The following is a 24,444-nucleotide window of genomic DNA, read 5'->3' on the forward strand; positions in this document are numbered from 1 at the left end:
CCGGCGGGGGCGGTGGTTCTCGGCGGCGCGCTACGAGCGGCGGTAATTAGTAATTGTCCTCCTCCCGGGAGGCTACGGCGCGTTGGGCGCTGCTTCCCGGTGTCTGCGCGGCGGTACCCCGACCGAGGGGCAGCCGGGCCGATGAGACCGCCGCTTCTCCGTGCCGTGTAGAGGTTTTTAGGGAGAGAAGCACGGGCCGGTTCCGAGCCCTCCGGACTGCCGGCGGGAACTGAAGCGGCGCGCGGGACCGGGCCGTGGGACGGCGAGGCCGCGGAGAGGTGAGTCCCGCAGGTCCGGGAGAGGCGGGCGGAGAGGGGTACCCCGCGGGCCGGCAAGGCCACACTTCCATTTGGGCTTCCCATCCCACAGATGGGCTTCGGGGTCCAACGCGGTAAGGAAGCGGTTTGTCTTGTTGATCTCATTTTCGAAAAAGGTACTGTCGTGTTTAAAAATAGCCCTTAGAAACAGTTTTGTGCCCTCTTTCCCGTTTTCTCCACTCACCCGTTTCTCCAGGCCCTTTTCTTCTGCTTTCTTTTCTCCAACACCCGCGGACTTGCGGGGCCCGGGACCGCCCTAATCATCCTTCGTGGAGCAAGGCACGGAGCTGCCCTTGAGCCATTCGTCTGTGTTGTCCCCACGTATCTCGCTCCTCTCCTCTCTTCTGCGAATGATTTCTTAATGGTTCTCTTCTGCCTATTAAAACTTCAGGCCCCAAGGATTGTTCTTTCAGGAGTCTAGCCCCGTGTTAGTGCGTACTTCCATTTTCCACAGTATGATAAGCAGCAGTTGTGCAGTACTGCTGACAGTGTTTGGAGCACTTCCACATACATCCATTCATGTGGTTTTCTCAGTCACCCTATAAAATGGGTATTACCAGTGGGTCCAAGGAAGAACAGCTGAAAGTGGTAGAGCTAGGTTGCCTCTCTCGCCCTTGCTGTCTCACTCCAGAGTCCGACATCTAAGTCTTTCACTGGAGGCAGATGAATTTAGTCATGATCACTACCCATCATTGGTGCTGGACATCTGCTGGCTGGGTCCTGAGATATTAGCCTATATGCTTATCTGGATTATACCTTGCTCTCCTTAACTGAATTCAGTGCTTAACTGGATTCCTAACTCCTCTTTGGAGCATAGGCCTTTGGTTCCAAACACTATTATATGGATGAGTAATAGTCTGACAAAATTTTCACTGGTTCATAGCAATATAAGAGCAACATAGTTTTTATGAAGTTTAATTTACTTAAAAACTGCAGTCATTCAAAAGAATGTGATACCTTTATATGTACTGACATGGAAAGATGTCATTTGTTGAGGGGAAAAAAAAAGATCCCATTTGTGTGGTTAGGGCACACATCTGCCTGAGTATGCATGAGGGAGTCACAAGAAACTGGCAGAATTGGGTGCCCTTGAAGGGTGGGATTTCAGGAGAGAAGCCTCAAAGTGATTTGCATATAGTTTAAGAAAAAAATTTTAAATGCGACTTACTCTGAGATTGCCATTTCTGCTTTTTTTTTTGATGTTGAAAGATTGTTCTGTGAATTGATGGTGGTGGTGGTGGAGGTAGTTAGTCGGGTTTTCTTTTGTTTTAAATCGTTGTTCGAAGCAATAAGAAGTTGCCGGTGTGGCTGTGGTCACCTGGACCCCTCCAGTCTCTGAATTACTGTTGCATTTACAGTGCTAAGTACGGAGTCTTAGCACTCAGCTGCTTTCCAGTTGTTTCCCATGCTTTAGCAATGCAGGGGTAGAGCCTAGGACTCCAGTTCTTTTTTTCTTTTGTTTTACTACACTGATCACACTAGACCATGCTCTGTAAAACTTGGTTATTTGATTAGACATCGGTTTTCAGCATAGGATTTCTTAATTCAAATTGTTTTGGAAGTGAAGGCAAGGATTTTTTTTTCTGTCTTCTTTAGGAAGGTGCAATGGCGAGGAATTTATCAGTGATCTTGATCCTGACCTTCGTTCTGTCAGTCACACATCCCCTTCATGAAGTAGGACCAGCCACTGCTTTCCCTCAGACCACTGAGAAACTTACTCCGAATTGGGAATCTGGCATTAACGTTGACTTGGCAGTTACCACGCGCCAGCATCACCTGCAGCAGCTTTTCCATCGCTATGGAGAAAACGATTCCTTGTCAATTGAAGGGTTCAGAAAATTGCTTCAGAATATAGGCATAGATAAGGTTAAGAGAATCCATATACACCATGACCATGAGCATCACTCTGACCATGAGCATCACTCTCACCATAATCATGCTGCTTCCAGTAAAAATCGAAAAGCTCTTTGCCCAGACCATGACTCTGATAGCTCAAGTAAAGAGCCTAGAAACAGCCAGGGCAAAGGACCTCATCGATCAGAACATGCCAGTGGTAGAAAGAATGTTTTAATCAAGGATGGTGCTGGTGCTAGTGAAGTGACCTCAACTGTGTATAATGCTGTCTCTGAAGGAACTCACTTTCTAGAGACCATAGAAACTCCAAAACATGGAAGACTTCTCCCCAAAGGTGTGAGCAGTTCCACTCTACCCAGTGTCACAGAAAAGAGCTGGGCGACCTGGCTGGCTAGTAGGAAAACAAATGAATCTGTGAGTGAGCCCAGAAATGGCTTTATGTATTCCAGAAGCACAAGTGAAAATACTCAGGAGGTAAGATGAGTGCTGTTCATTATTTTAATCACTATTCCTGCTTGTCTGTCCTGTCATTGCCATTCTATCTCAGTTGTAAGGAGTTTAAAATAAAAATAAAATGGTGAGTTCATTGAAAGGGGAATTTCTACTCTCTCAGCAAGGCACTTAGCTCAAAGTGTCCCTACTATGTTGTAAACATCCCTGGTACAAAACTTGGGGGGGGGGGAAGTTCTTTGGTAAGAATAGTGCTGCCTGCTGAAAGCACTTTCTAATATAGAGTTTAAAGTAAGTGTAGAAAAAAGATATCAAAATTATTTTTGGAGAAAATCTTTAAAGGAGAATCCCATTAATTAAAACACAGAAACCGGAAGGTCAAAAGAGCAGGAGTTAGAATCCCTGTTTTAGGAAAAGGTGTGGTTGGAAGGGCTGAAGAGTGCGGGAAGAGCAGCTTCGCCTCCTTGGCAGAGGGATCACAGTGACCTGTGGAGTGACTGGCAAAGCAGCGATATGCTGGACACATGAGAAGTCTGGGCAGTGACCTTCTGAGTTCATGTGTTTTTTCCTAGACTAGACTTCCAGACTGTACACAATTTGCTTTGGCTGAGAGATGTCAACAAGGAGTTAGTTGGTATACATTAATAGGCAAAACTTAAGTACTTCATTCAAACCGTCACATGATTTACTAATTCTGGGATAATCCTACTAATGGTCATTCCCGTAGCGACACTAGTGATAAAGTTTGTTCTGAGTAGTATTGGCCAAGATTTGTGGGAGTTTAAAGTAACTTTATAGAAGATGAGAAACAGGTGCTACCACCAGTTTTTTTGGAGAGAAGGGAGAGCTTACATTCCCCAGAGATTCTCTTCAAACTAAGCTTGTCATCTAATTAAACGTTTGAAACAACAGCCTGCTGGTACAGGTTTATTTTATTAACCAGCCTTGTCTTCCGCAAGAGTAATCGACATAATTTAATATTCTCTTGTTGTGGAGCATTACTTTGCCAAGTATGCAGACAGAACTGAGCTAAGTTTTGCAATTACAGTTGTTGCTAGAAGAGTGACATGTCTTGGGCTTGTTTAGACCAGGTAGGGTAGCGTTAGTACTAAAACAACGTATTTCTCAATCTCTAGTGAACCTGTCTTGAAATTAAAGCTCATTTCCTTAATAGATTTATACAATGAGTTAACAGGCTTGTGAATGTCCATTTATCCTCAAGTTTTTTCCACTTGAGGCTTTCTCCCAAGGTGACTAGTGATGTGACTGCTTCTCCCAAGAAGAAATAGGTGGAAGAGATGGGAGATCACCACTGTGATGTAATATCTCCAGGTAGCTTGAGGCAAGTTCCAAAGTACTTAAAACTAAAGTTGATTTTGATTTACCTTAACTTAAATAAAAAAGTAGGTACCTTCAGTAGGAAAAGGGTGTTGTGTCATCAAACAGCCTTTTTGGATACTCTAATGGGAGTACCTTTTGGTGATTTCATTGTTTCCTTTTCTTCAGTGTTTCAATGCATCAAAGCTGCTTACATCTCATGGCATGGGCATCCAGGTTCCACTGAATGCCACCGAGTTCAACTATCTCTGCCCAGCCATCATCAATCAGATTGATACTAGATCATGTCTGATTCATACAACGAGTGAAAAGAAAGCTGAAATCCCTCCAAAGACGTATTCTTTACAAATAGGTAAAATTGCCTTTTTTGTGTAAAAATCATTTCCAATAGATACATTTATGTTGTACTTTTCCTTATATTTACATCAACCTATTCATTTTTCAGCGTAATTCCAAATATATCATCTTAATTGTTCTCTGCCTTGAATGTGAAGAAAGCAAGTGTGTTAGCCTTACCCTTAAAACAAACAAACAAAAACGAGAAAATAAAATTTAGATCATAACTTGTCTGAGTTCCTCCTACAGGGTATGTCAGGGTCATTCAAAATTTGGGATCTTTATATGTTGTCATACTGTTTGGAGGATGGTCAGAGTTAATCTCTGCTGTTTAGGAGCCTAATTCTCGTACATTCTTATTAATAGATGAAATCAGGATATGCTCTGCTATAGTGTAAGTTGCATTGCTCAGAAACTATAATGAAGAATTAATTGCTTTGTTCACTGAGGAAATTATTGAATTCCCAGTTTCCTTTTCTTACTCCTTTCTTCCCTGCTTCTTTCCTTCCTTCCTTCCTTTCCTAACTTTTTCCTCTTCTCTCTCATAATTTAGCTGTTATGGGAGTCTGAAAGCTCAGTTCCCAAGTGAGCTAGAGTTCATCCTTGGTAACCGTGTCTTCCCCTCTCTTCACCCCTAGCTGAAGAATTTTCCACTAGGTTTATGCCCTTTACCTGGAGGGTTCAGTCACATTGTTCATTTGATCAAATTTCTTGGTTATTACTCTGTTACCACAGTCCTATTCCACTGAGTTTGTATTTCTTTAGCTCCCCTGCTTTTAATTTGTCTTAAGCCGCTCCACAGTCTCTCTTTTAAAGGTTATCAATTGTGTTCTTTTTCCTTTCTCTGTTTTGTTTGACAGCCTGGGTTGGTGGCTTTATAGCCATTTCTGTCATCAGTTTCCTGTCTTTGCTGGGTGTTATCTTAGTGCCTCTCATGAATCGGGTGTTTTTCAAGTTTCTTCTGAGTTTCCTTGTGGCATTGGCTGTTGGGACACTGAGTGGTGATGCTTTTTTACACCTTCTTCCACATGTAAGTACAGTAATTTATCCCATTAGTGTATTTTACTATTCAACATTAAATATATGTGTGTGTGTGTCTATATGTGTGTGTGTGTGTGTGTGTACTTTTGGTTTGTGCTTTGTATTGATATGTATAAAAGGCTGGAAATTTGGTTTCTAGGAGCACGTGGGTGGGGCGTACCCTGTGACCCCCCCGTCTCACCTTTGTTAGTGTGTGCCACACCTGGTTCCCTCACACGCAGTGGCAGAAGTTCCTATTGCACTCAGCTGCAGGCCACTGGGGCAGCGCACCTGGATCTCGGGTACCTGCCAGGGCCCATTACCCAGACTGGGCTTCTTGTAAGCACACTGACGACTATGGTAGGGGCTTTTCAGCTGGGAGTATAAGCAGTAGACACTATATGCCTATTAAGTTTTGCAGTTCCCTCTTATTTGTGGCCATGGGAAAACATTGGAAATACCCACTACCTTATGTTATGAGGGTCATTGGGGAATGTGTCTGTCTTTACATTGAACAGATCCACTCTATTAAGTGCCATCGTACATTACATACCTTAAGCTGTAGATCGCTGCTGCTTGTTGGTCATTTTATTTTTAATATCCAAAACTTCCCCTCATTCCGAAGTATCACATTAATTGCCTAATTCTGAATAATTTCAAATTTGATGTTAATTATCTTAGTCAATTTTTCTGACGTGTGAAACTACTGAATTTATAAAATCCATATTATTTTGCCTTTAGTCTCATGCAAGTCATCACCATAGTCACAGCCATGAAGAACCAGCAATGGAAATAAAGAGAGGACCGCTTTTCAGCCATCTCTCTTCTCAAAACATAGAAGAAAGTACCTATTTTGATTCCACATGGAAAGGTCTGACAGCTCTGGGAGGCTTGTATTTCATGTTTCTTGTTGAACATGTCCTCACATTGATCAAGCAATTTAAAGATAAGAAGAAAAAGGTAAAAGTATTCTGAATACTTACTAGGCATTGGACATTTATTTAGAGCAGTACTTGAACTAAACTGGGCTTGTCCAGGGTGTATGATCTTCATTTGTGAGGGGGTTCAGTACCTTTTTGTTCCCAGAAGCATTCATGGAGAGCAGTTCTGTATCTTTATAACCCTGGAGTTCTCTATCTTCAGTACTCCTTCAAAGTCACAAGACCGTAAGAAAGGCAAGGGTAAATATCTATACAAATCACCAAACAAGGCACACACAGGGCCTTGAAGATGAGAAGCATCGTGATTATGGCATTGATGGTGCCAGTGGTTTCACGGGTATATACTTATCCCGAAACTCGAGTTGTATACATTAAATATGTACAGCTTTTTATATGTCAATTATACCTCAATAAAGTGGCTTAAGAAAAAAGTATTATGGATTAACTTTTAAATTACTCATGGAGTAGCTGAATATTATGTTTTGTTTGAAAGACTATGTGACTTTCACATACTTGCCCTTTGCAAATTGCCACCAGAAGATAGTGTGAAGCTGAACAGTAGGCTATTTCTGGTAAAAGTATCTTTGGAGTTGCCTATGATTATCTGCCTCTTCCTATCTGATGTGACTGGGCAAATGAGTCAAAAGTCTGTCCTCATGGGGACTCTTAAAAATGACATGTACACATCTTGGATGTTTGTGTACTCATATACTGGTCATTTGATGTTGACCAAACTTTTCTTTGAGTTGGAGTTCTGTATGATCATTTTTTTTCTCTACAGCCATGCTGCTTCATCTAAATTTCCAATTTTGGTTTCTCTAAAATTGAGCAAGAGGTTACATACTTGTAAAGTTATTTTAAGTGTAGAATCTAGATTTTTGGAAATATAAAAAATTTCATACAGTGATTGCCTTATGTAATTTTTTTTGAATTTTATTTATTTTTCTTGTGCAGCACGTTCTCATTAGTTATCTGTTTTATACATATTAGTGTATATATGTCAGTCCCAATCTCCCAGTTCATCCCACCCCCCCGCACCCCCTCTTTCCCCCCTTGCTGTCCATATGTTTGTTCTCTACATCTGTGTCTCTATTTCTGCCTTGTTAACCGGTTCATCTGTACCATTTTTCTAGATTCCACATATATGCATTAATATATGAAATTGGTTTTTCTCTTTCTGACTTTCTTCACTCTGTATGACAGTCTCTAGGTCCATCCACACCTATACAAGTGACCCAGTTTCGTTCAGTTTTGTGGCTGAGTAATATTCCATTGTATATATGTACCACATCTTCTTTATCCATTCATCTGTCAATGGGCATTTAGGTTGCTTCCATGACCTGGCTATTGTGAAGTGCTGCAGTGAACATTGGGGTGCATGTGTCTTTTTGAATTGTGGTTTTCTCTGGGTATATGACCAGGAGTCGGATTGCTGGGTCATATGGTAATTCTATCTTTAGTGCCTTATATAATTTAATAGTCTTTTTTTTTTTTTTTAACAACTTGCCTTTGAATCTTTCAGAAGCCTTCAACTTAAGTTTTCATGGAAGTAACTATTCTCACCATCATTTCATAGTTTGAGTAATATGTAATTAAATTGTGCAATTGCAAGAACAGGTATAGCTGGCATGAAGAGGCTTGAAAACCAACATAGTTGATTCTTGCTGAGCATAGAGCTCACGTTGGGAATCAAGTGCATGTGTGAAGAGAAGAGTGGCCTCCTCCATCCTGTGAATATTTGCCCATATGGATTCTACATTCACTAAAATCTCAAATTGCAAATTTTGAACCTTTACTGAACCTCAATTTACAGGAAAGAAGTGAAATAACAATAGCTTAATCGTTCTTAATCCAGGAAGTCATCTTCTATGTTCCTGTTGTCCCTCTTGCTTCACTTGGATGGGTTTGAGACTATATCCATACTTCTTTGCATTCTCTGGGATTATTCTCACCTTAAAAAAAAAAAAAAAAAAAAAAAGATCATTTTTTAGGGTTTTTTTGGGGGAGGGGTTGTTTGTGTTTATTTGTGTTACTGTGTTTCTATTTCAAATGCCATAATTTAGCATTCTAATTTCAATTTACTTTTCAAGTTTTACCTAAAGATTGCTTTATATTCATCTGACACTCTAACATGGGACTCTAAGAGGTAGGCTCTCTGTTGTCTAATACAGAACAGTATTTTTTAGACTCTTAAATTAATTATCATTTGTGAATTGTGAAATAAATCTTGTGTCATGACCAATGTTTTTAAATGCAACTGTGATATTACAGTATATTCCATATATTACTGTGTTTATTACATACATTACTGTGAACTGTAGTCAAAGAAGTTTGATAATCTCTGTTCTAAAATAGTTTCTACTAGAATGTAAGATCTTAAGAGCCAGGACCTCTCTGTCTTCTTTACTGCTGTATCTCCAGTGCCTAGAATAGTGTCTGGCACGTAATAGATGATTGGTAAATATTTGTTACATGTATAAGAAACATTAAATGGCAAGTAAGCATAATTTCTAGACAAAGACTTCCCACAGGAGTTTTGCAAACATTACATGTTCTCTTCCTTTTTATTTTTTTAAAATTTTTATTTATTATTATTTTTTTATATTTTTATTTTATTTTTATTTTTTTATACAGCAGGTTCTTATTAGTCATCAATTTTATATACATCAGTGTATACATGTCAATCCCAATCGTCCAATTCAGCACACCACCATCCCCACGCCCCCGCGGCTTTCCCCCCTTGGTGTCCATACGTTTGTTCTCTACATCTGTGTCTCAAATTCTGTCCTGCAGACTGGTTCATCTGTACCATTTCTCTAGGTTCCACATACATGCGTTAATATACGATATTTGTTTTTCTCTTTCTGACTTACTTCACATGACAGTCTCTAGATCCATCCATGTCTCAACAAATGACTCAATTTCATTCCTTTTTATGGCTGAGTAATATTCCATTATATATATGTACCACAACTTCTTTATCCATTCGTCTGTTGATGGGCATTGCTGTTGCTTCCATGACCTGGCTATTGTAAATACTGCTGCAATGAACATTGGGGTGCATGTGTCTTTTTGAATTATGGTTTTCTCTGGGTATATGCCCAGTAGTGGGATTGCTAGATCATATGGTAATTCTATTTTTAGTTTTTTAAGGAACCTGCATACTGTTCTCAATAGTGGCTGTATCAATTTATATTCCCACCAACAGTGCAAGAGGGTTCCCTTTTCTCCACACCCTCTCCAGCATTTGTTGTTTGTAGATTTTATGATGATGCCCATTCTAACTGGTGTGAGGTGATACCTCATTGTAGTTTTGATTTGCATTTCTCTAATAATTAGTGATGTTGATCAGCTTTTCATGTGCTTCTTGGCCATGTGTATGTCTTCTTTGGAGAAAGAAGACATACTGCACTAGCTGTCTATATATTTTGGAGATTAATCCTTTGTCCATTGATTCATTTGCAAATATTTTCTCCCATTCTGAGGGTTGTCTTTTTGTCTTGTTTATGGTTTCCTTTGCTATGCAAAAGCTTTGAAGTTTCATTAGGTCCCATTCGTTTATTTTTGTTTTTATTTCCATTACTCTAGGAGGTGGATCAAAAGAGATCTTGCTGTGATTAATGTCAAAGACTGTTCCTCCTATGTTTTCCTCTAAGAGTTTTATAGTGTCCAGTCGTACATTTAGGTCTCAAATCCATTTTGGGTTTATTTTTGTGTATGGTGTTAGGGAGTGTTCTAAATTCATTCTTTTACATGTAGCTGTCCAGTTTTCCCAGCACCATTTATTGAAGAGACTGTCTTTTCTCCATTGTATATCCTTGCCTCCTTTGTCATAGATTAGTTGAGCATAGGTGCGTGGGTTTATCTCTGGGCTTTCTGTCTTGTTCCATTGATCTATGTTTCTGTTTTTATGCCAGTACCATATTGTCTTGCTTACTGTAGTTCTGTAGTATAGTCTGAAGTCGGGGAGTCTGATCCCTCCAGCTCCGTTTTTTGCCCTCAAGACTACTTTGGCTATTCGGGGTCTTTTGTGTATCCATACAAATTTTAAGAGTATTTGTTCTAGTTCCGTAAAAAATGCCACTGGTAATTTGATAGGGATTGCTTTGAATCCATAGATAGCTTTGGGTAGTATAGTCATTTTCACAGTATTGATTCTTCCAATCCAAGAACATGGTACATCTCTCCATCTGTTGGTATCATCTTTAATTTCCTTCATCAGTGTCTTATAGTTTTCTGCATGCAGGTCTTTTGTCTCCCTAGGTAGGTGTATTCCTAGGTATTTTATTCTTTTTGTTGCAATGGTAAATGGGAGTGTTTCCTTAGTTTCACTTTCAGATTTTTCATCATTAATGTATAGGAATGCAAGAGATTTCTGCGCATTAATTTTGTATCCTGCAACTTTTCCAAATTCATTGATTAGCTCTAGTAGTTTCCTGGTGGCATCTTTAGGATCCTCTATGTATAGTATCATGTCATCTGCAAACAGTGACAGTTTTACTTCTTTTCCAATTTGGATTCCTTTTATTTCTTTTTCTTTTCTGATTGCCATGGCTAGGACTTCCAAAGCTATGTTGAATAATAGTGGTGAGAGTGGACATCCTTGCCTTGTTCCTTATCTTAGAGGAAATGCTTTCAGTTTTTCACCATTGAGAATGATGTTTGCTGTGGGTTTGTCATATATGGCCTTTATTATGTTGAGGTAGTTTCCCTCTATGCCCACTATATGAAGAGTTTTTAACATAAATGGATGTTGAATTTTGTCAAAAGCTTTTTCTGCATCTATTGAAATGATCATATGGTTTTTATTCTTCATTTTGTTAATATGGTATATCACATTGATTGATTTGAGTGTACTGAAGAATCCTTGCATCCCTGGGATAAATTCCACTTGATCATGGTGTATGGTCCTTTTAATGTGTTGTTGGATTCTGTTTGCTTGTATTTTGTTGGGATATTTGCATCTATACTCATCAGTGATATTGGTCTTTAATTTTCTTTTTTTGTAGTATGTTTGTCTGGTTTTGGTGTCAGGGTGATGGTGGCCTCATAGAATGAGTTTAGGAGTGTTCCTTCCTTCACAATTTTTTGGAGGAGTTTGAGAAGACTGGGTGTTAGCTCTTCTCTAAATGTTTGATAGAATTCACCTGTGAAGCCATCTGGTCCTGGACTTTCGTTTGTTGGAAGATTTTTAATCGCAGTTTCAATTTCATTACTTGTGATTGGTCTGTTCATATTTTCTATTTCTTCCTGGTTCAGTCTTGGAAGGTTATACCTTTGTAGGAATTTGTCCATTTCTTCCAGGTTGTCCATTTTATTGGCATAGAGCTGCTTATAGTAGTCTCTTAGGATGCTTTGTATTTCTGCGGTGTCTGTTTTAACTTCTCCTTTTTCATTTCTAATTTTGTTGATTTGAGTCCTCTCCCTCTGTTTCTTCATGAGCCTGGCTAATGGTTTATCAATTTTGTTTATCTTCTCAAAGAACCAGCTTATAGTTTTATTGATCTTTGCTATTGTTTTCTTTGTTTCTATTTCATTTATTTCTGCTCTGATCTTTATGAATTCTTTCCTTCTGCTAACTTTGGGTTTAGTTTGTTCTTCTTTCTCTAGTTCCTTTAGGTGTAAGGTTAGATTGTTTATTTGAGATTTTTCTTGTTTCTTGAGGTAGGCTTGTATAGCTATAAACTTGCCTCTTAGAACTGCTTTTGCTGCATCCCATAGGTTTTGGATCATCGTGTTTTCATTGTCATTTGTCTCTAGGTATTTTTTGATTTCCTCTTTGATGTTTTCAGTAATCTCTTGGTTATTTAGTAACGTATTGTTTAGCCTCCATGTGTTTGTGTTTTTTATGATTTTTTCCCTGTAGTTCATTTCTAATCTCATAGTGTTGCGGTCAGAAAAGATGCTTGATATAATTTCAGTTTTCTTAAGTTTACTGAGGCTTGATTTGTGACCCAAGATGTGATCTATCCTGGAGAATGGTTCCGTGCGCACTTGAGAAGAAAGTGTAATCTGCTGTTTTTGGATGGAATGTCCTATAAATATCAATTAAATCTATCTGGTCTGTTGTGTCATTTAAAGCTTCTGTTTCCTTATTTATTTTCATTTTGGATGATCTGTCCATTGGTGTAAGTGAGGTGTTAAAGTCCCCCACTATTATTGTGTTACTGTCGATTTCCTCTTTTATAGCTGTTAGTATTTGCCTTATGTGTTGAGGTGCTCCTATGTTGGGTGCATATGTATTTATAATTGTTATATCTTCTCCTTGGATTGATCCCTTGATCATTATGTAGTGTCCTTCCTCGTCTCTTGTAACATTATTTTAAAGTGTATTTTATCTGATATGAGTATTGCTACTCCAGCTTTCTTTTGATTTCCATTTGCATGGAATATCTTTTTCCATCCCCTCACTTTCAGTCTGTATGTGTCCCTAGGTCTGAAGTGGGTCTCTTGTAGACAGCATATATATATGGGTCTTGTTTTTGTATCCATTCAGCAAGCCTGTGTCTTTTGGTTGGAGCATTTAATCCATTCACATTTAAGGTAATTATCGATATGTATGTTCCTATGACCATTTCCTTAATTGTTTTGGGTTTGTTTTTTTAGGTCCTTTTCTTCTCTTGTGTTTCCCACTTAGAGAAGTTCCTTTAGCGTTTGTTGTAGAGCTGTTTTGGTGTTTTTGAATTCTTTTAGCTTTTGCTTGTCTGTAAAGCTTTTGATTTCTCCATCGAATCTGAATGAGATCCTTGCTGGGTAGAATAATCTTGGTTGTAGGTTCTTCCCTTTCATCACTTTAAGTATATCATGCCACTCCCTTCTGGCTTGTAGACTTTCTGCTGAGAAATCAGCTGTTAACCTTACGGGAGTTCCCTTATATGTTATTTGTCATTTTTCCCTTGCTGCTTTCAATAATTTTTCTTTGTCTTTAATTTTTGCCAATTTGATTACTGTGTGTCTCGGCATGTTTCTCCTTGGGTCCCTGTATGGGACTCACTGCACTTCCTGGACTTGGGTGGCTATTTCCTTTCCCATGTTAGGGAAGTTTTTGACTATAATATCTTCAAATATTTTCTTGGGTCCTTTCTCTCTCTCTTCTTCTGGGACCCCTATAATGCAAATGTTGTTGCATTTAATGTTGTCCCAGAGGTCTCTTAAGCTGTCTTCATTTCTTTACATTCTTTTTTCTTTATTCTGTTCTGTAGCAGTGAATTCCACCATTCTGTCTTCCAGGTCACTTATCCGTTCTTCTACCTCAGTTATTCTGCTATTGATTCCTTCTAGTGTAGTTTTCATTTCAGTTATTGTATTGTTCATCTCTGTTTGTTTGTTCTTTAATTCTTCTAGGTCTTTGTTAAACATTTCTTGTGTCTTCTCGATCTTTTCCTCCATTCCTTTTCCGAGGTCCTGGATCATCTTCACTATCATTATTCTGAATTCTTTTTCTGGAAGGTTGCCTATCTCCACTTCATTTAGTTGGTTTTCTGTGGTTTTATCTTGTTCCTTCATCTGGTACATAGCCCTCTGCCTTTTTATCTTGTCTATCTTTCTCTGAATGTGGTTTTCGTTCCACAGGCTGCAGGATTGTAGTTCTTGCTTCTGCTGTCTGCACTCTGGTGGATGAGTCTATCTAAGAGGCTTGTGGAAGTTTCTTGATGGGAGGGAGTGGTTGTGGGTAGAGCTGAGTGTTGCTTGGGTGGGCAGAGCTCAGTAAAACTTTAATCTGCTTGTCTGCTGATGGGTGGGGCTGGGTTTCCTCCCTGTTGGTTGTTTGGCCTGAGGCAACCCAACACTGGAGCCTACCTGGGCTCTTTGGTGGGACTAATGACAGACTCTGGGAGGGTTCACGCCAAGGAGTACTTCCCAGAACTTCTGCTGCCAGTGTCCTTGTCGCCACGGTGAGCCACAGCCACTGCCCGCCTCTGCAGGAGACCCTCCAACACTAGCAGGTAGGTGTGGTTCAGTCTTCCCTGGGGTCACTGCTCCTTCCCCTGGCTCCGGATACACACACTACTTTGTGTGTGCCCTCCAAGAGTGGAGTCTTTGTTTTCCCCAGTCCTTTCCCCAGTCCTTGCAATCAAATCCCACTAGCCTTCAAAGTCTGATTCTCTAGGAATTCCTCCTCCTGTTGCCGGACCCCCAGGTTGGGAAGCCTGATGGGCTCAGAACCTTCACTCCAGTTGGTGGACCTCTGTGGTATAAGTGTTCTCCAGTCTGTGAGTCACCCACCCAGCAGTTATGGGATTTGATTTTACTGTGATTGGGCCCCTCCTACCGTCTCATTGTGGCTTCTCCGTTGTCTTTGGATGTGGGGTATCTTTTTGGTGAGTTCCAGTGTCTTCCTGTCAGTGGTTGTCCAGCAGCTAGTTGTGATTCTGGTGTTCTCGCAAGAGGGAGTGAGAGCACGTCCTTCTACTCCACCATCTTGGTTCCTCCCCTATTCCTTTTTAGAAAATATTTAGTTTCTCTTTTCAAGGGCATCCAGATCTTAGTGTTATTTACATAACAGCTTTTAATCTCATTTGGTTCTCTCAAAAAGAAAAAAACTACTTGTTAAATGGCAAGTATTCAGAGCTCTTCAGACCCATAACAGAAAATGTTACCTACGATTTCCCTTAAGACATCCATCCTGCACCCCTGGAAAATTCTATATGTCATAGTTTTAGGTTACCTTCCATATATGTCGATCTGAAATCTCTACATTCAGATTAGGGTTAAATCACATACTTGGTGTAGTTAGATGGTTATAATAGTTCCATGTCAAACTTTCTTTCTACTGGATTCTCAGGTTTCTTGCTCATGCTGGAAACCAGAGAATCATCTCTGTCTCCCTCATCCTTATATCCAACCTAGTTTTATTAGATGTATCCAGAAATGTAATTTTTCATTTCTCTCCATCTTCCTTACTGTCATCCTGGTCCACGCCAGACTTACATGGGTGATAGCAGTTGCCTCCTAACTGGCCTGTCTACATTATTCTGTTGTCCTAACGCAGAGGAGAGCAGGCAGAGGGATTTGTTTAAATGTTTGTTATATGCTCTCATATATATATGCTCTCATAGCACTGTGTATTTTTCCTTTGTAAAATATATCAAAAATTTCAGTCAAAGAATTGTATAATCATTACCTGTGTAAAGCCTCCCTCCCTGTGGGTGATAAGCTTCCTTGGGAACAAGGACTATGTGTATCTTGTTTTACGACATATTGATATATTGCCGCCATTCAGCGTAGGGAACATTACAGGCTCTTAATACTTAGGGAATGAAAGAATTGCTTAAAAAGTCTACGTTCTACAGATAATCATTGGCAAACAAATAAAGTATCAACTAAAGTAATTTAAAATATCATGAATTCACTTATTTTCACAAATATTTAAGTACTTTCTCTGTGTTTGAGGCATTTTGCTAGAGGTAGGTATAAAGATTTGTCTGTGCTTGCCTTTAAAAACTTTTATAACCTAGGAAGGTACAGATATTTTATATACTGTTAGAGCTAGAATGAAATCTCAGGTATGGTGATGATTAAGTCATATTCAAAAGATACTGCAAATAAGAAATCTATTATTTTTGTGACAGTTTTCATTATCTTGAATATTCTATGTAAGTAATAAACAGGCACCATTGTTCAAACAGTGACCTTTATTCTTGGGCTCTGAGATATGGACAGTATCTCAAGTATGGTATTCAGTTGGTTAAAAAACCTAGTGATAAATTCAAGGCTAACTAATAGAGATTTGTTTAAAAAGACAAAAGCTTGTTAATGGTGTTTTACTACACGAAAAGTATTTTAGTTTTATAACAAATACATATCGATATCACGGTATAGTTTTAATTTATAAAAAGTATGGAAAGTATGGGGTTTCAGTGCCCAAAAGAGGCACTGGAGGAAACTAAGCAGTTGGTTAGCAGATCACTAAATTCCTGGAGAACGTGCCTCTAGCTGGTTCTAAATCAATGGCCTGAGGCAGAGCTCAGCTTTAATGTGTATATGAGTCACCTGGAGATCTAGTTAAACTCCCCATTCTAATCCATTAGGTCTGGGGTGTAGCCTGAGACTGTGCATTTATAAAAAGCTCCCAGGGGATGCAGTGCTGTTTGCATAAGACCAAATTTAGGCTGTGTGACCTAGGGGGACATTCAGAAAGACGAGTATGTAATTTTTCTTTCATACTACTGAAGCATTAATTCTTTACCTTTCTGAAGAGTTTATGCCTAAAACAAACTACTAGGTGCTATGCAAGTTAAGTACAGGCCCTGCCCTTAGATGGGGTTTATTCCATTAGAAGTCTGTTACTCTGCTGTCTTTTTCGATGAAATCTTTTGCTTAACTGTTTACCTAAAGATGTATGCATAAGCAAACTGCCTATTTTAAAGTATTGCTTTTCCTTGCTATTGTAGAATCAGAAAAAACCTGAAAATGATGATGATGTGGAGATTAAGAAGCAGTTGTCCCAGTATGAATCTCAACTGTCAACAAGTGAGGAGAAAGTAGACGCAGATGATCGTAAGTCCTTATAAATCTGAGAGCTGGAGGGAATTCAGTGCTCTGTGATTTGCAGGCAACCTGGACTGTCTGGAAGAGGGGGAACCATATTCCAGCCCCACCCGCACCCCCTTTTTTTTTGGCTGCGCCACGTGGCTTATGGGATCTTAGTTCCCCGGCTAGGGATCGAACCTAGGCCCTAGCAGTGAAAGCACGGAGCCCTAACCACTGGACTGCCAGGGAATTCCTCCACCCCCCGCTCTTTTTTTTAAACTCATACTTTCTTTTAATTGCCAGTGAGTTGGTTATTTCTATATATACTTACATCTCTTTTTTCTCTAATTTTTTATTTTGAGGTAAATTCAGACTTAAGAGAAAAGTTCCAAGAATAGTACAAAGAATTCCTGTACCCCTTTCTTATATTCCCCATTTATTTTACCTACATTTATCATTCTTTGTCTCTTTCTCTCTGTAGACATACATACACATTTTTTCCTAAACCATTTGAGAATAAGTTACAAACATGATGCTTCTTTACCTCAAAATACTTAAGTTTATGTTTCCTAAGAAAAAGGACATTCATTCCATTGTAATCACAGTTCAGTGATCAAAATCAGGAAATTAAAGCTGATACAATGCCATTTTCTAGTCTATAGACCTTTTTCATGTTTTTCCAATTGTCTTAATAATTTCTTTATACTCCCCTAACCCCTAAAAGGAAAAGAAATGATCCAGAGTACAATTCAGGATCAAATGTTGCATCTAATTTCCCCTCATTTTGGGTTTGTCTAATGTTTTCACATTAGGTTGATCAGTTTGGGCAGGAATACCACAAAGTGGTATTGCATCCTTTTCAGTGACATGGTGTGCCACCCGACATGATGCTCTCTGTCACACACAGGTGGTGTTAATTTTGATCACTTGGCTAACGTTGTGTCTACCATGTTTCTCCACTGTAAAGTTACTGTTTCCTGTAACTTGTTAGCTTGGCATTTCTTGTTGGACAGACTCAGTTAAAATTAAAATTTTAAACAAAACGCCTTACGACGACCTTCGAGGTCCTGCCCTGCCCTCCACTCTCCCCGATGGTTTGCCCTGTCCAGCCTCACTGGCCTCCTTTTCATCCTTTGAGCACACCAGGTCTGTCTCAGGGCCTGGCACTCACTGTTTCTTCAGTTCGGAGTACTCTTCTCCCGGGTCTTCATATAAATTCCCCCTATCATTCCAATCTCAACTCAGACATCTTGTCCTCAGAGGTCTTCCCTGATCACCTGAATACAAAGGTCTCCCAGTCATTCTCCTTCATGTTACCCTGTTCTATTTTCTTCCCATGCCTTCCAAGATTACCTTATTTATACATGTATTTCTTTGTTAAGTGGCTATCTACCCACAATAAGCTTCTCGAAGGCAGAGACTTCGTGCTGACGCACTTTGTCCCAGTATCTGGGCAGGTGCCTGGCCCAGAGCAGATACTCAATATATAGTTGCTGACTAAGGAGGAAGAAGAACTTTATTGTTGCTACCAAGTTATTTGTAAGATTTCCTGTCCACCCTTTATTTTCCAGCATGTTGCTTTTCTCTAAAGAGCAAGTGAATACTCTCATTCGTCTTCCTATATCTATTCTGTCTTCAACCTCTGTAATGGGCTCCAGTGAAATTTATAATGATGAGAGGAAACAGCTATTCTAGAATTGGGCTACAGTATCGGGAATGCTCCCAAGAAAGTTGATACCAGTGTATAAAAAAGAAAAAACAAAAACTTATTGTTGCAATTTATTTTACACAGATAGATAACAAATGTTTCTTGGTGATGATGGTATTTCAGATTCTTGTTTTTCCTTTTTTTTTTGACCATGCCACGCGGCTTGCAGGGATCTTAGTTCGCCGACCAGGTATTGAACCCAGGCCCTCGGCAGTGAAAGCACCAAGTTCTAACCACTGGACTGCCAGGGAATTCCCCTCTGTTTTTCCTTGAATTTTGAAAGAGAGGAACTCAGATGACAGAATTATGCATGTTTTTTATTTCCAATTTTCAGTATTTTTCTGGAATATTTTTCTTAAATATTTTAAATACCAAAAATGAAATATTTTTATAAAGTAAGTATGTGCTTCTTTTATAATTGGAAAAAAATCATCTTTAAAAACATAAGGAGGCAGAAGAAATTAAGGGAGGATCTGGGGGTAGTTACTGAAGGTTAACATTTAAAATTCATTCTTAGTACATCAGATCATTTAACTACTGATGTTTTTCATCAACAATACTCTAATGTCTAGTTCTGCCAGGTCTGTGTGAGAGAGTTGCCATGCTTTAAGATCTTTTGTTGACTTTGTCAGTGGAGATGTTTGAAATTTGTCCATGCACATTAACAAAGCCATTTGACTTTGTCCCAATGTCCTTTATCTTTATACCTAGGACCTGAAGGCTATTTGCGAGCTGACTCACAAGAGCCCTCCCACTTTGATTCTCAACAGCCAGCAATCTTGGAAGAAGAAGAGGTCATGATAGCTCATGCTCATCCACAGGAAGTTTACAATGAATACGTACCCAGAGGGTGCAAGAATAAATGCCATTCGCATTTCCATGATACACTTGGCCAGTCAGATGACCTTGTTCACCACCATCATGACTACCATCATATTCTCCATCACCACCACCACCAAAACCACCACCCACACAGTCACAGTCAGCGCTACTCTCGGGAGGAGCTGAAGGATGCCGGCATTGCCACACTGGCATGGATGGTGATCATGGGGGACGGCCTGCACAATTTCAGCGATGGCCTAGCAATTGGTATATATCTATGTATCTGTCCCTTGTTGGTTGACTCTGAAAATGTCACATGAAAGTACCAGTCTTATTTTAACAAGGAATAGGTTGGTTTGATAAGGCTATTGACTTCTAAGATTATCAAACTGTTATTTCATTTTTGGCTGCTTTGACAATGAAGTACTTGATAAATGTTAGTTTAAGTGCTGGAAACTGTGCTTGGCCCTTTATCCAAATTGTGACTACCAAAAGTTGTTTTAATTTGCAGGCTCAGGCTCTAAGGTGTTTGGAGCACATGTGAGGATTTTTTTTCCCCCCAATACATTTGAGTTCCCTTATCTGCAATATAAACAGTATTTATTAAAGTGAAATACTTCCATCATCTTTTCTTTATGCTAAAGGAATCTTCATATATCTGATAAGTTTAATTACTAATCTCTACCGAAAGAAGAATTATAGTTTTTTTGCTATTAAATTGTTGTGCTACAATTGAGCTGTAATAGAAATACTTAAAAATTGTAGTAACTTAGTGCTGGGAGGAACCATGGAAATAAGTACAGATTAGGTAGCCAGGGCCTGGCAAGGTGAACCACTTGCCAAGGAGGCAGTGCTGTTTTGTAGCCCAGCCTGGCTCCCTGGGAGCTTGGTGCTCTTCCTTCTCTGCACTGTGCACAGCATAAGCGACAACGGAGGATGTGCGAACACTCAGACATGGTAGTCTAATTAGATAGTCAATTCCTCTGAGGCCAGGAAACGTATTTGTACTCTTGACTGCTGAGGGTTTTTTCCTAAACCTTTTAAATCAGTTTGTTTCATATTTTTAAGTAAGTGTTCTATGTGGTAGCAATTTACTTCTCAGGTTTGTATAAGATCATTTAATCACTCTAAGGCATAGTGGAACCTTCCCTTCTCAATTGTATCTGCTTGTGCTCCTTTGGGAAATTTAAATCTAATTGAATGTAATCTAACATTACTTATGGAGGAGGTACAGAGTGCAGTTGAGAAAGTTCTGTTTATTCACAACCAGAATATATTTTATTTCTTTTGTATTTCATTGTGTATGCTGTTAAGATTTTAAAAATACACACCCACAAAATAATGCAGTGATTTTTACACAGGTGCTGCTTTTACTGAAGGCTTATCGAGTGGTTTAAGTACTTCTGTTGCTGTGTTTTGTCATGAGTTGCCTCATGAATTAGGTAAGAGAACCCTACAAATGGTATTTTCCAGGTGGGTAAAGTGTCTTAGTGTCGTGTCCCTGGCTTTTGCTAATGATAGCTTCCGGCAAGCTTCCTCATTTATGCCTTCTCCTAAGTCTACTAACCTAGCCAGCTTTCTTTCTTACTGAGGACAAGTTTGTTTCCAGCCAGAATTCTAACCCTACGATTACAATTACACAATTGCCTGTGTGGGGTTGCCAGAGAGATACCTGAGTCCCCTCTCTTTTCCTCTTCCCCTACCAGATATCTTCCTATACCAGCATACTGGTGACATCAGTGATCGTTTTCTTCATATGCACAATATGAATAAGACCACAGGAATCTAAAGAATCATCTTCCATTAACAGACAGAATTTGACAAAGAGTATTTCACTCACTAGAGCTAAAGAAATGAGAAGTTGATGAATAGTGTTTTGAATTCTTTTTCTCTGTCACTGGGACTTAAAACCTTCCCAGAGTTGTCCTGGTTCCCGGTTCGTGTCCTTGTTTTTCTTCATATAGATGCATATTCGCACACACCTGTAACGCCATTTTCACTTTTGTTCCTTGGCACGTGTTCTGCCATTTAGAAGGCCTCCCGTCTTCATGCTCCATGCTTGTAATCCTCAACATCTGGTCTGTGTTGTGCATTCTATTTTTATTTTTGTTTATTTATTTATTTTTGGCCACACCACGTGGCTTGTGGGATCTTAGTTCCCCGACCAGGGTTCGAACCTGGGCCCCCTGCAGTGGAAACGCAGAGTCCTAACCACTGGACTGCCAGGGAATTCCCTATGTTCCACATTCTAGATCCTTCATGCGCCATGAAGCCTCTCTCAGCTATTCTCATCTTAATTTCTTTTTTTCTCCTTTTATAACCAGAACATTAGACTCTTTAGCTCTTAATTATATATTTCCTTAATCATTTGCTGATCATTTCATTTGTGTTCTCTACTCCCTCTTCCTCCTTGTAGCCAGTTAAAAGCTCCTTGAAGACAGTGCAAGAGCACAATAGTTGATACTTATTGACATTCATTGACAAAGTGGAAACCTTAAGAAATACTTTGGATAAAAGATATCTTAGTTTATAAAGCTGTTAGGGTGTTTACACTGATTAACACTGTTAACACTGAGTAATTCTTTTTTTTTTTTTTAAGTTAATTGATTTTTCTGTCTGCCTTGGGTCTTTGTTGCTGTGCTCAGGCTTTCTGTAGTTGCAGCGAGCGGGGGCTACTCTTCGTTGTGGTGTGCGGTCTTCTCATTGCGGTGGCTTCTCTTGTTGTGGAGCACGGGCTCTAGGCACGCGGGCTTCAGTAGTTGCGGCACGCAGCCTCAGTAGTTGTGGTATGTGGGCTCAGTAGTTGCGGCTTGCAGGCTCTGGAGCACAGGCTCAGTAGTTGTGGCACATGGGCTTAGCTGCTCTGCATCATGTGGGATCTTCCCGGACCAGGGGTCAAACCCGTGTCCCTGCGTTGGCAGGCGGATTCTCAACCACTGCACCACCAGGGGAGCCCTGGAGAATTTCTTAAATCTGGAAAGTTTTTTGCATATGTGTCTTAAAAATGATTTTTTAATTACCTTATCTCCTTTTTTTGTTTTCTGTTAAAGGTGACTTTGCTGTTTTACTAAAGGCTGGCATGACTGTTAAGCAGGCTGTTCTTTATAATGCTCTGTCAGCCATGCTGGCATATCTTGGAATGGCAACAGGAATTTTCATTGGTCATTATGCTGAAAATGTTTCTATGTGGATATTTGCACTTACTGCGGGCTTATTCATGTATGTTGCTCTGGTTGATATGGTAAGTTTTTAAGAAGTCAGTAGAGAAAATGTTCAATGAAACCATTTTTAAAAGGGTTTAGATTAAATATCGTTGCAGTGAGAAGTGATTCTATGCTCGACAAAGTAGCATATAAACTATAAGTCCTTGATGGTTTTATCTTTTTGGATTGTTGCTCACAAGCACATCTTTGTCCTGCCTAATGTGTGTAAGGATACACAAAAGTATCTACCCCCTTCTGATGTGTCTTTTTGAGAGGAGAGCTTCAGTAATTAGGCATTGAACTGTCTATAGACATGTAGGAAACCTAGCACAAGCCACATACTGTTGGCGAACTGTGTATACTTCAGAATGCTTAAAGGTTTCTTATTAATGGACGAAGGAGTCATCTTTTTGTCACCAAAGTCCACCTAACAATCTCAGCCAATCTTATTGCTAAAATTATATTTTATATGATGTAAGGCTTCCATATCTCTGAATTTCAGGCAAGCCACATGTTATATACAGATACAGACAGTAAGCAGGGTAATCAGTGTAGCTCTCCATTTTGCAGTGGAGCAAACTGGACCAATATAAATTTTGACTTGCTGAGCAGACCATGAATAATCATTGTTAATTAAGCTGTTAGAAAATGCTGTGTGACATTATTAGCTAGAGTCAGTGTATATATGTGGTCATGTTTTAGAGAATTGACTCATAATATATCCAGCTACATATAAAGCCGTCTTGCAGATTCTTCTAAAAACTAATCTGTGGTTCTGGAAACTTAAAGGTTGCTCTTTTTTTTTTTTAAGGTGCCTGAGATGCTGCACAATGATGCTAGTGACCATGGATGTAGCCGCTGGGGATACTTCTTTTTACAGAATGCTGGGATACTTTTGGGATTTGGAATTATGTTGCTTATTTCCATATTTGAACATAAAATTGTGTTTCGTATAAATTTCTAATTAGGGTATAAATGCTAGAGTAGCTTAAAGCTATAGTTTGCTGTCTATAGTTTGAGTAGGTCATAGGGAGATGAGTTAGTATGCTATGATATGTAGCATTTACGGTTAGTGGATTTTGTGATTTTTGTATTGAATATTGCCATTTGTTATGCTTATAAGGTCAGTTATGGTGGTAACATAAAGGTACGTTTAATATTTAAGTTATTCTATTTGGGGAATGTAAGCTATATGTGCAATTTACCAATATTACCGGTTTATGGTATAAACAAGAGGTTTGGCGTGACATGTTCTGTATATTTCAGAAAAAAAAATGTCTTTAATGCTTTTTCTAGGACTAATTTAATATAGTAATTCCCATGCTGGATTTTAGGCCTCTGAAGAACTGCTGGTGTTTAGGAGTAAGAGTACACGTGAAGCCTAAGATACCAATAAAGCTTAAACTGAATTTAAGCTAAGAAATAAGGGAAAAAAGAGAAGAAACTGTATAAATTGAGAAGGCATAGGTTTCATATTAAAAAAATCACAAAACTGGTTTAAAAATAGAAGGGAAAAATTTAGATTTAAATGAAAAAAAGCAATATTGAGTATAGAGTACACTGATAAACATTTTTGTCAGAGTATTAATGTTCCCATAAAATCTCAGCACTTTTTACTAATTTAGTTGTACATTTAACTTTGTATAATAGAGACATCTAAATGTATTTAATAAACTCAAGCAAAATATATCACTTGACCAAGAAATTGGAATTTTAAAATATTTGTGTGGATGTACACCAGATGAGTATGAGCAAGTTTATGTATTGTCAAAAGACTTGGATATCCCAGGTTAACTTATGTGTCACCCAAGTTACATTACTGGATGTTCTGGTTATCTGGTTTACCACATGTCAGCATATTAGAATTTCGATATATATTAGGACACTAAAACCGTACTGGTTATAATTTGACTTCTTGGATTCAGAAAGTACTTTGGTATCTTTCAGTGCTTCAATGTTGTTGTTATGAGCAATTGTCATTT

General features: G+C 39.1%; 1 protein-coding gene across 1 annotated transcript; it reads left to right on the top strand.

Moving 5' to 3' along the window:
- On the top strand, window positions 1–24,011 carry SLC39A6 (solute carrier family 39 member 6). Its single transcript, XM_029227091.1, has 10 exons — window positions 1–278; window positions 1,914–2,645; window positions 4,128–4,311; window positions 5,156–5,325; window positions 6,057–6,275; window positions 16,651–16,756; window positions 19,149–19,526; window positions 20,621–20,701; window positions 22,310–22,500; window positions 23,274–24,011. Exons 2-10 carry the CDS (start codon window positions 1,923–1,925, stop codon window positions 23,424–23,426), a joined length of 2,205 nt encoding a protein of 734 aa, XP_029082924.1. The 5' UTR covers window positions 1–278; window positions 1,914–1,922; the 3' UTR covers window positions 23,427–24,011.
- The last annotated feature ends 433 nt before the right edge of the window (window positions 24,012–24,444 follow it).

This window comes from Monodon monoceros, unplaced genomic scaffold (genome assembly GCF_005190385.1).
Source record: "Monodon monoceros isolate NGI ecotype Baffin Bay Population unplaced genomic scaffold, NGI_Narwhal_1 Super_Scaffold_1, whole genome shotgun sequence".
Lineage (NCBI taxonomy): Eukaryota > Metazoa > Chordata > Mammalia > Artiodactyla > Monodontidae > Monodon > Monodon monoceros.